This window comes from Equus caballus, chromosome 28 (assembly GCF_041296265.1).
Source record: "Equus caballus isolate H_3958 breed thoroughbred chromosome 28, TB-T2T, whole genome shotgun sequence".
In the NCBI taxonomy this organism is placed as follows: Eukaryota; Metazoa; Chordata; class Mammalia; order Perissodactyla; family Equidae; genus Equus; species Equus caballus.
The window spans coordinates 33,864,112-33,876,612 of record NC_091711.1 but is presented as its reverse complement, the minus strand read 5'-3'; the positions used below and the strand labels follow the sequence as shown (position 1 = coordinate 33,876,612).

At 35.3% G+C, this 12,501-nt stretch overlaps 1 protein-coding gene across 6 annotated transcripts in view; it reads right to left on the bottom strand.

The window, feature by feature from the left end:
• The window catches only part of WASHC4 (WASH complex subunit 4), a 71,839-nt gene that overhangs the window by 26,158 nt on the left and 33,180 nt on the right, over positions 1 to 12,501 (bottom strand). For all 6 annotated transcript variants that reach the window (XM_070254584.1, XM_070254585.1, XM_014736782.3 and 3 more), the window contains 9 exons: positions 12,151 to 12,277; positions 7,990 to 8,115; positions 5,740 to 5,847; positions 5,062 to 5,208; positions 4,853 to 4,932; positions 3,582 to 3,687; positions 2,899 to 3,015; positions 1,582 to 1,750; positions 1,151 to 1,305 (listed from right to left, as the gene is read on the bottom strand). In XM_070254584.1, the coding sequence (XP_070110685.1) occupies positions 1,151 to 1,305; positions 1,582 to 1,750; positions 2,899 to 3,015; positions 3,582 to 3,687; positions 4,853 to 4,932; positions 5,062 to 5,208; positions 5,740 to 5,847; positions 7,990 to 8,115; positions 12,151 to 12,277 (1,135 nt within the window). The remainder of the gene's footprint in view (positions 1 to 1,150; positions 1,306 to 1,581; positions 1,751 to 2,898; positions 3,016 to 3,581; positions 3,688 to 4,852; positions 4,933 to 5,061; positions 5,209 to 5,739; positions 5,848 to 7,989; positions 8,116 to 12,150; positions 12,278 to 12,501) is intronic.

Sequence of the window (12,501 nt, the reverse complement as noted above, 5' to 3'; positions counted from 1 at the left end):
AAACAATCCAATCAAAAAATGGGCAGAGGATACGAATACACATTTTTCCAAAGACCTACAGATGGCCAACAGGCACACGAAAAGATGTTCAATATCACTAATCATCAGGGAAATGCAAATCAAAACTATAATGAGATAACACCTTACACTTGTTAGAATGGCTATAATTACCATATAATTACCAAAAAACAGCAAATGTTGGCGAGACTGTGGAGAAAAGGGAGCTCTCATACACTGCTGGTGGGAATGCAAACTGGTGCAGCCACTACAGAAAACAGTATGGAGAGTTCTCAAAAAATTAAAAAGAGAAATACCACATGACCCAGCTGTCCCACTCAGGGTATTTATCCAAAGAACTTGAAATCAACAACACAGAGAGAGACTTATGCACCCCTATGTTCACTGCAGCATTAATGACAACAGCCAAGACATGGAAGCAACCCAAGTGCCCATCGACTGATGAATGGATAAAGAAGATGTGGTAAATATATACAATGGAATACTATTCAGTTATAAAAAAATCAAAATCGTCCCATTTGCAACAACATGGATGGACCTTGAATGTATTATGTTAAGCAAAATAAGCCAGACAGAGAAAGACAAACACCATATGATTTCACCCATATGTGGAAGATAAACAAATACACAGACAAAGAGAACAGACTGGTGGTTATCAGAGGGGAAGGGGGTTGGGGGGGTATAAGGTGTAAAGGGGCATATTTACATGGTGACTGACAAATAATAACGTACAACTGAAATTTCACAATGTTATAAGCTATCATGACCTCAATAAAATAAAAAAATAAACATATCCTAAATAAAGTAAAAAGAAAAAGATTTCTTAAAGAAATACTGTATGGGGGCTGGCCCCGTGGCCGAGTGGTTAAGTTCGCGCGCTCCGCTGCAGGCGGCCCAGTGTTTCGTTGGTTCGAATCCTGGGCGCGGACATGGCACTGCTCGTCAGACCACGCTGAGGCAGCGTCCCACATGCCACAACTAGAAGAACCCACAACGAAGAATACACAACTATGCACCGGGGGGCTTTGGGGAGAAAAAGGAAAAAATAAAATCTTTAAAAAAAAAAAAAAAAAAAAAAAAAAAGAAATACTGTATGCTACAATCACTGTGCTGGAAACATTTTATACTCTACCTGTTCCAGAGTCTGACTAGGAAGATGTGCCTCTGTCATAACCAATCCATAACGCTGAGTAGCTAAATTTCTCATTTCACTGTAGGTGGCCCAGTCATGAAGAGCTACTGTTGTCAGATTGTAGAAAGTCTTGTCTAGGTAGTGAGTTACATAAGCTACAAAAGAAATCCAAAAAATTTTTGATTCATAAAATAGTACAAAAAGAAGAGAAATGAAACTAAAAAGGAAACAGCTTGTCTCTGAACATTAAATTTCTTCCTTTAAAATAAGGTGCTGGCAAATTAAAAAAGAAGAAACAAAAAGGACTTAAGAATAAATGAACTAATACAAAAAAAAGATACCCTCCAAGTTTCATTTTTGTTTTTTGTTCTTTAATAGTTAGGGCAAAAAGATAGAGAATATGACTCTACGAAGGAAAGCAGAACACTCACCCCGAATGTCAATGAAACGATCGAAAAATCGAATTGGATTCAGAGAGAAAAAAAGGGCCAGGTCTTTCATGCCGACTTTGAAAGGGTTTCGGTCATCCAGCTTTAAATGAGTATGCACAGAAAGCCGCAGATCCTTCTCTATTTCTTTGCACAACTTGTCCAGCAAATGCTGTTCACAAAACAATTGATACCTTAATTTTTCAAAATACTATTCCAATTGAATTGTTTCTGTAGATGTCTATGCTTTGACCTTTAGTTTTTAATCAGTGCAATGATGAAAAGATTTGTCAAACCTGTTTAAGAGTCTAAATAAATACTCTATGGTAAAATATTTTATTGGGAAAGTGAAAATTACTTTGCTCTCCATTTAACCAATTATTTTTTGACCAAGGAGCAGTTAGATAAGTTCTAAGCTTTGATTTTCATTAATACTTTAATACCTTTGAAAAGAAAATTGAAAACTAATATCTGACGGCTTAATTACAAGGAACATGAATATACAATATACAGTATAAAACTTATGGGAACCAGCAACAAAGGAGGAAAGGTCCTGAGAGCATGCAAGAGAGGTAATTAAAAAAGCTTCCTTGTAACAATCATTAAAAATCACAAAAATCATTGAGCTAAAAAGGTAATGAAATTAATCATCTTTGCTGGTTTATCATGGAGTTCTAAATATGGGCCAGATACATATCTTATTTACTAAATAAGAATACTTAATACAAGAAATTATATAACATTTTTCATAATTTTATCACAATTGAACAGGCTTATTCTATGAAGTTTATTCATTTTCCATTCCTCCCTCCAAATAAAAATATTGCTAGATGGAAAATTAATTTGAAAGATATTGGTGTTTATAATATACACTTCATTAAAACAGGGAGGGAAGTACTATACTGCATTCAAATTGTTTCTTTCAAATATATAATTTTTTCTTTAGTTAGTAGCTCTCCAAATGAAATTCAATAAAATATTATAGTTAAGTTGCCTTAATCATATTACCATTAGCAGCACGCAATATTCAAACCAATGACGCACTTGCATTTTCCTAATAAACAGAACTTTAATTCAAATATTTACTAAAGTAAAAAAACTTCCAAATTCCTAGACTGGATTTTGATATAAAAATTAGGAATTAAAGGCCAATTTAGCACAAAGGTGATATTGTGACTAAAAATAGGTCCTTTGTTCTACACAGTGATTTATAAGTAATACTTTTAAATTAGTGAAAGCCTGCTTCAACCCAAAGATTTTTTCCAAACATTAGCTTCCAAACACACGTTTTAAGCTTTTCAATCTCAAATATGATGTTACCTCATTTAAAATTTCCATAATTTCCTTGTCATAGCTATCCAGAAGTATTTCATAGGACTCTAAATGCCTTGCATGCATCATAGCTGGAACACAGTCACGTAAAGCACTGAACATGTACTAAGGAGAAAATGAGAATGTACGTGAATTTAGAAAAACCACATCTCTAATCTCAGTAATATTACAAAGGTTAATTATCTATCTTGAAAGACAAAACCTCAATCTGAAAGCGAATTGTTTTTAACACTATTGTCTTACTTTCCCTAAATAAGAGTCCAATTTTATTGTCTAAAGCATATACTTTAAATATACAAAAAATTCCCATTCACTAATCCTTTTCTATCTTGAGCATTGAAATACACTTATCTCCATAAAGAAACAGAAAGATCTGAAGAACATCTACCTTGCTGACACACAAATGTGAGAATACGGTGATATAAACTAAAATCAAGTGAAGTGAGAATGATTAGGAATATGAGGGGAAGGGTTAAATATATTAAAATTAAGTCACTGACATTAATATAAAATTTAACTACAGACTGAATAAATGCTTGCCGAATATGCATAGCATTGTACAAAACAGCATTAGGAGTCAATATTACAGCGGTTTTTTTCAATCAAACTAATTAGAAAGGTGTGTTCAATGAATAAAAAATGAGTTTGCTCTTTCTAGGTTCTTTACTTACATGCAGTCTGGCGGCATCAACAGCGCTCTCATACACGTCGTCTAAGTAAATTGGGAAGACGGCTCGATGCCAGTACAGGAAACAACAGTCACACTGTGTTCGGATTCTACATGTAAAGTAGCAATGAGTGGGACCAAAAATGAAGCAACCCCAAAAAAGAATACAAAGAACGACATTATACACCATTAGGGAGAGAGCTCTAAGTCATTTTTGCATTTCCTACATTACTTAACTCAAAATTAGTATAGAAAAGCCACAAAATAAATACTCTTTAAAGTGAATCATGGTAACAAAATACTCAAATACCTGACATCGTCAGAATTCTGTACATATGCTTTAGTTTTAAAGCATCCTTGAAAAACAACATAACTTTTAAATAGAGGAGTTTGCAATAAATTTATTTTAATATTATTTGATATTAGACTCAATACTTGCATCAGATGCACCATTTTACTCTTCTCAAAGTTGAAAAGCAGAATCTTTTAAAAAAGTGTAACCAAAAAGAAAACCAGTCACACTGAATTCATCTATGATCTTTGCAAGCGACTATTTTACACTTTATGGGGCAACAAAATGATCATTAAATATCTTATGATGAAGAAGGCTCAGCATTTCTTCCAAGGATAGAAAGTGAAAATACCACTAACTACAGAAATCTCAGCTTCTCCAAACAAAAACTAAGTTATAAATATGAGCATTAAATGAAAACTGTGCTGTAACCTTAATTCAGCTGGAATCAAAATTCAGAAGACTCATTTTCTCTTCAAGAAATTTACTGCTAACTCAATAAAAAGAAAACAATAAAACCATAAGGAGCTACAAAAATAAGCCTTCTAAAAACTAATTCATCTTAGTGACTGGCCACCAACAATGTAATTCAGATTCATACCTCAAAATTAAGTTACAGAAGACTACGTGACATGGATGTGTAAGTCTCTCACAAATAGGTGAGGCCTTGCTAGAAAGTAGCAATTTAAAAGTCCGCTAGAGATAACCAACACAAAATCACAATAAGCATCAGGGTCTGCCTGATGCTCTCAGGGCTACATCGTGTTTTCTCATGTTAGTTCTTCCAGAAGCTACATCCTTACTGTAGACGCAAAGCTACAGAAATACGATCCCTAGTCACAGTCTCATTTTGGTCATGCTAAAGGAGTTAGGGAAGAACTGAGAGTCCATCTGGATTACATTTGTTTTCTCGCTATGCTAAAAAGAAACGCAATGTTCCTATTAGCCATATCTTTTGAGTATCATTACATCTCTCTACTTACCTTTCTCTAAGTTCACTGATAAGATCCAGTTTTTTCATGACTACTTGAAGTGGAAAGAGTTCTTCATCTTTAAATGTTTTCTATCAGGGAGAGGAAAAAGGGCAGAGAAGTTGCAGGCAAAGCAAGAACAGGTTTCTTGGGTCAGTAACAAGGGAACTGTGACCCCTCAGGTCTCCTTTTTAGTCTGTAAGTAATAGCAACACCCTTACCATTTGCGTGCCAACACTTAGTGCCAGGGACACAATAAGTCGTCGTTGCTTTGTGCTTGGTCCATTTAGAGTGTTTTCAGCCAAAACTAGAGCAGAGAGCACATCAAGACGCTGCTCACTATATTTTTTGTCAGAAATTACTCTTTTCTTAAAGATAAAAGAAGAGAAAACAAGAAATATTAGCTTTATTTCTGAGGCAATAACAAAAGAGTGAGGAGAAAAGCCTCATGGTTCTCTTTTCCAGGATTCAATTTAAGAAAGCTTATCAGACAAACACTTTCCCCATCGAGCTTCAGATGTGATGTGCGTTACTTCTGTAACATTATTGCTTCGCACTGTCAGGGACAGCAAATGTATCAGGCATACTTTAAAATTTCCATATTAATTTAATAAGGAAACCACTTCTGAAAAAAAGATGCATCACATTTCTTAATGTGATTTACATATAATGTCCTTTTATAAGAAAGGTGCATTAATGTACTACATGCTGAAAGTTCAGTGTAAAGATAACCTCGATCCTTCTAAGCAAAAATTATAAAATACCACAAAGATAAATGAGCAAGAATATTGTTTGAAGGAATGGAGTAAAGAGGCTGAACTAGAAAACATATACAAAACAACAGAAGAGCAAACTAAAAAGATAATATAATTAAGCTGAATACATAATAACCTTCATACCTTGGCCACAGAAATAGAATTAAGAGCCTGATGTTGAAGGTGCTGTGTTATATGTGAAACTGAATCAGCCACAACCATGCTTCTTCTGTAGAACATATGCTCTATTGCCTAAAGAGAATCAGAAGTAATTCTGTGAGAGTCAACTGAAAATTTTTAGACAAAATCATAGGATATCTTTATGACCCTGCACTAGGTAAGGAATTTGTAAATGAGATGCAAAAAGCACTACTATAAAAGATAAGATTAGTAAATTTAACTCTATTAAAATTAAGAATTTCTGTTCATCAAAAGCCACTATAAAGAAAATTAAAAGGCAAGCCAATGTATGAGAAAATATCTGACACACAGAAGGGATTAGTATTCAGAATATATAAAGATGCCAAATGAATGAAAGATTTTTTTAAAAAGGCAAATAATCCAATAGAAAACTGAATACAAGACATGAACAGGTTGTTCACAAAAGGACACAGTTAATAAATATTTGAAAAGATACCATCATTAACCATCAGGGAAACGAACGCTAAAAATTATAATCAAAACCATTCACACCTAATTATTTGCACAAACAAAAAAAGAAACTTGATAATACCAATGTTGGCCAGATGGGGAACAACAGGAAGTCTAAAATATTGTAAGACATATGTAAACTGATAACTGCTTTGGAAAACAATCTGGCATCATTTTGAAAGTTGAACGTGTACGTAACACACAACCCAGCAATGCACTCTTAAGTATACAATACCTCAGAAAAACTCTTGCACAAGTACAAGAAACATGTACGAGAATGGCAACACTGTCTACAATGCCAAAACCCAAAACGACCCAAACTCCATCCACGGGAAAGCTACACAGCAATGCAAATGAATGAACTACAGCCGCTCATCCCAGCATGGAGAAGTTCAAGTACAAAATTTTGAGTAAAAAAAAAAAAGGCAAGTCAAAGAATACATGAAGTATTACTCCATTAACATAAACTTCAAAAACATATATAACTAAACAGCAAATGGTTTATAGATTCCTCCATATGTGATAAACTAAAAAGGAAAAACAATGAAGTGGTAAGCTTAAAACTCAGCACAGTGGTTTCTTCTGACGGGGCAGGACAAGATGCAACCAAGAGGGACAACACAGGGGGCTTTGAAGGCAGAGGGAACCTTCTATTCCTCAAGTGGGAGGGTGGGTTTTTAAGTGTTTATTATCATTTTTTTAACTTATGCTTACACTTTAGATATATTTGCATCTATACATATACACTTCTGCATTTATATTTCATAAAAAATAAATGTAAGTGATAAAACATCGTAAAGAAAAAAAGGCTAAAAATCCAAAGGCACACTTTCCAAAAAATCTTTATTTCCCACGCAAATCTAAAAGCTCTTATTAGCAGAAATTTAGTAACAAATCTTAATTTCAATTTTTAAAAAAGGTTCAGTGGTCTCTCCTGCCTACAAGGGTTTTTATTTTTTTAATTTACACAGAGTATGCTAAGAAACATTTTACCATATTTCCAGAAGTATACTCTGGTTAATTTATTTGACCATTCCTAAAAGTAGCCTACTATTCAAACCACAAGATTACAGCACTTTGTCTAAATTACAAAATAAATAGTCTCATGTTGACTAGCTGCATATGCATTTGAACACCATAAAATAATAGATAATGTGGCATGGTTATTTTTTTAAAACTCATTTAACACGCTTAAAACTTCCATGAGTAAAACTTCACTAATACTTAGGCTAACCTTTTCATTTTCCTTCTTTTCTCTCTCACTACATGTTAGCTTTTGATAAGGTTTAAATATATTGGCCATTCATAGAAAGCCACTCAGAAATTTCTTTCAACAGCTAGTTCCTTTATCTAACTGAGAGATAAGTACACTCTCCCATAATTTTTTTTTCCCCCGAGGAAGATTTGCCCTCAGCTAACATCCGTTGCCAATCTTCCTCTTTTTTTGCTTGAGGAAGATTAGCTGTGCACTAACATCTGTGCCAATCTTCCTCTACTTTCTATGTGGGACATTGCCACAGTATGGCTGCTGAGTGGAGTAGGTCAGCACCCGGGATCCAAACCTGCAAACCTGGGCCACCAACGTGGAGCACGCGAACTTTAACCACTTGGCCATGGGGCCAGGCCCTCTCATAATTTTTTTATTCCCATATAATCAAGAAGTCAAATCTTACAAGACCATCCTAACTGAAGCCCGGGTCATTTCTCAATTATAATGGCAAGGTAAAACAATCTAAAACTTACCTTGAGAAGCTCGACAAGCCTGCATAATGCCTTCACTGAGGTCTTGGTCATTGGCTTTTGCATGGACATGTAGAGATTCATGGTGGTTTTAATAATGGTACTAATGCTATATGCATATAAGAAGCCCTATAAAAACAAAATAAAACTGATTATGATCACAAGAAGAGGTTCCATTTCTTCAAAATTTCTATCTCTGGGTAATAATAATTATTCCTCAACTTGCCAATAACTAGTGTTTCTAAAGTTCATTTTTAAAGTCAGCTCTTAAGATTTTGAATACTCTCCCTCACACAATGTTATATACAGCAGTTAAGTTTCTAAGCAGCCCTTAAGTTTATTTAAGCGATTGGATACCAAAAGTTTAGTACTGTTGAAATTATAGTGTATAATCATAGTTAAGGAATCTTTCCATAAAAAAAAGAAAACCTTCAGAGAAATGATTTGGCTATCAGGAAGGCATCTATTCATCCTTATCTTACCTGCGAGGCAAGAGAATAAGACTCCTATACCTGCTGCAGCCTAAGACAAGAGCAAAGCACTCAGGAACTAGGAACTAAAAACTGAGGAGAAAGAGAGCTGCTCTCCGGCCAGTACAGATATCCAAAGGTTTTTCTCAGTCAAGCCAATCCCTTTCCTTTTCAGCTAGGCCAAAGCCCACTGTCCATCTGCTGGCATGTCCTCTGCCTACACTGGTACTAATCAGACTTTTCCTCCTTCCAGCCCAATAAGAACAGATTCTCGGCCACCCTTCTATTCATGAAGGAAGCACTCAGGTCTTATGAAGTTTGAAAAAAAATGTTAGTGCTATTAAACCCAGGGAAACAGTATGGAATAAGAAAACAGGAAAAAGGATACTACCTCTCAAATGTTTTCTCATTTAGCTCCAAAAAGGACAGACAGAAACTCAAAGATATTGATAGAGAGCCTTTGGTTTACAAAAGACCAAAGAACGATACAGTTTAGAGCCGTACAGTTTAGAGACGACCCTAACCTACGCTACTGTGGACACATCCAAGGAGCTGGGGAAGAAGATACGTGCCAGTGGTTCTCAGCCCTGTTCTCCTGCCCTACCAGAGGGGAGAGAGAAAGCATTCTCCCATCAGTAATAGTGGCTCACTACAAGAGTGACACTCAATGTGGGGTGGGAGGTGGGAATTTCTCTGGACCAATAAAACTTCCATGGTAAAGAGATGTGCTAAATTAAGAGAATCGAGAGACAGAGGGTAGTATCCTAAGAAAAGTGACAATAAGACCAAAGCTTGGGGCATAAATTCAGGAAAGAGCCACAGCGTTACCTTGTCAGCTACAGACTGTTACCCCAGACTCGGCCCTAGCACAGCAATGGGAAAAGTTAAAAAGCAGGAACAAAGACGAGCAAAGGAGTAACTCTAAGACATGCAGAAAGAGGCAGTTTCTTTTTTGGGGGGAAGGGAGGGTGGGTACAGAACTCATGGGCCAATATCACATCATTCCCAGATAGTCAGTAATTTATGAAGGATGTATTTTAAAAATCTAAATAGGGAGGATGCAGGTTGGGGTCTCTTTCTGTTAACGGCAGAATAAATAATTTGGTCCGATCATCCCACTGAGAACAGCCAGAAAATCTGCGCAGAACATTTTTTAAATCTCTTGGAAGGCATCAAAGAGCTATCGAAAGAGTAAGTAAACATAAGGTCAAGATCTGGAAGAAGACAGAAACCCAGAGAAGAGAGTCTGGCATTTGAGGCTGCTTTCCCTTAGAGGCATCTGCCCAATTCCAAAAGAGGAGACTAAAGACAGAAGCCAAACATATCTTTCAACAACTCACAGGAAGGGAAGAGGGATAAAAATAAGAGTTCATGGCCCATCAAGGAGGGGAGGGAGTCCTGGTACGTCACCTAGGCTCTGGGTTTGGATTCTGAAAACATACCCCCTAAAAAGTATAGGTGAACCAGAAAATGCCCAGCCATCACAGGATTTAGGTCCCCCTTCACATCATCTCAATCCATGACTGGGTTGAGGTGATCTGTGTTACCAGTTGTTCTAGACTAGCTGAATACCAAAGGCAAAGATAAATCCTCTCTGGAGGAATAAAAATAACATCCAGATCTTCAAATCATACCTACAGTTTTCATATACAATGTGCAGCACTCTATAAAAAATAACCAGGCATACAAAAGACAACATATCCAAAAACAAGAGAAATAATAGATAATAGAAACATCCAGACAATGAAATTAGTAGACATGGGCTTCAAAATAATTCTGCTGAATATGTTAAAGGAAATAAAAATTATTTCAGAAGCGAACTGGAAACTTAAAAAAAGAAATTGGAAAGTAAAATAATTAAAATTAAGGGCTCAATAGATAGGTTTAACAGTAGATTTAGCCATAGCTGAAAAAAGAATTAGAACAGAGAGAGAGAGAATGGAACAGAAACAGTACTTGAAGAGGTAATGGCTGAGAATTTTCCACAAATTCCAGAAACAGCACGAACACAAAGAAAAGCACACCTAAGTGCATCAAAGTAATATTGCTACAAACCAAAAAGTAATTCTTATAAGCAATTACAGACAGACACACAGAAAAAGAAACAACACTGACAGTCATTTCTCAACGGAAACAGAGGAAGTCAGAAGAAAATAAAATGGCACCTTTAAAAGCTTGGTGGGGGGGTGGAATTCTGACAACCTAGAATCCTATATGCAGTAAAACTGCCTTCAAAACGAAGTTGAAATGAAGACATATTCAGACAAAAACTGTGCTAATTCATCAAAAGAAAGTCCTTTTAAATGAAATACTAATAGGCATTCCACAACTAGAAGGATGAAGAGATGCAGGAAGGATGAAAGCAACTGAATGGGCACACATGAGGGTAAATCTAAATGAAGACCGACTGGAAAAACAAGAGCAATAATAGCGCCTGTGAGGTTTAAAACATACAGAGAATCAAAACGCACGACAGCAGCACAGTTGAGAGGGGGATAAACAGAATTAAAGGAGTTTAAGAAGCTTACACTGCCTGGAAAGTGATAAAACTACTAATTTATCTTGGAATTGAATGAGTAAATGATGCATCTTAAAATCTCTAGAGCAGCCACTAAAAAAAACAGTATTCCAATTCAAAAGAGAGCAAGAAAGGAAAAGAAAAGGGACAGAGAACAAGTGAGACAAATAGGAAGCAACTAGTCAGGTAGTTTTAAATCCAAAGACATCAGTAATGACATACACAGAAAACAGTTTAATGATAAAACACAGATTATCAGATTGGAAGAAAATGTATGCTGCCTACAGGAGACACACATTCAGTACAAGGAGCCAAACAGGTGGTGAGTAAAAGGATCAAAAAAGATATACCAGGTAGCCCTTTCTAAAAGAAAACTGGTATAGCTATATTAATATCATGCAAAAGAGACCTATGACAAAAAGCATTACTAGAGATAAAAAGGGGCATTTCATAATGATAAAAGGTTTGATTCACCAGGAAGATATAACAAGTCTAAATGTTACACACTCAGTCTCAAAATATATAAAATAAAAACTGACAGAATTACAAGGATAAACAGACAAATTCACAATAGTGGGAGATTCTAACCCAATCCTCTCAGTAACTGATAGAATATGCAGACAAAATCATTAATAAACATGACCTACTTGACATATACGGAATACTACAACCAACAAATGCAAACTACAGAATCTTTTCAAGTGTACACGAAATGTTTACCAATATTGACCATAGGCTGGGCCATAATGCAAATCTCAACAAATTTCAAAATACTGAAATTATTTTAGTGTTGCTCGAAATTAATAACAAGATAACTAGGAAATCCTCATATATTTAGAAATTAAGAAATATCTTTCCAAATAACCCATAGACCAAAGAAGAAATCACAATAAAAATTTTAAAATATTTTGAACTAAAGGATAATGGATATAAAACATATCAAAATTTATGGGATATAGCAAAAAAGTTATGCTTTGAAGAGAATGTAGGATTTAAATGCATATATTAGAAAATCTAAATTAATAAGCACATAGATCCAAACATAACCAAATCAATTTCAGTTTTAAAAACAAAAACATATCCTATCCTTCCCAGTTTTTTCAAAGCGTAACTTTTGAACATTGGATTAACAAAGAAATGGCTCCCAAAATATTCTAAGTAAGAAGATGCAACTACCTGTATAAAAACATTACATCTATTGGTGAGGTCTTCAGCAAATTTATCCATCCTCTGCTCTTTAGATAAAATAGACTCCATTTTCATCATCCACGAGCTCACAAAGACGTAGTAAGACTGTACATCTCTAACAAAGGAAAATATTGGGGTTACTCAGACTAGGAACGAAATTTCCTTCCATTTCTTTGTATTGGTGGGGATAAAATGTTTCCTTGCAGCAGCATTTTTCACCTTTCTGGTTTTCAAAATACAGGTATCATATATCCATATACAATTTACTCATTCAATAAATATTTACTGAATGCCTATACAGGCTAGGCACTGATTCTCAGTACTGAAAACAAAAACCAG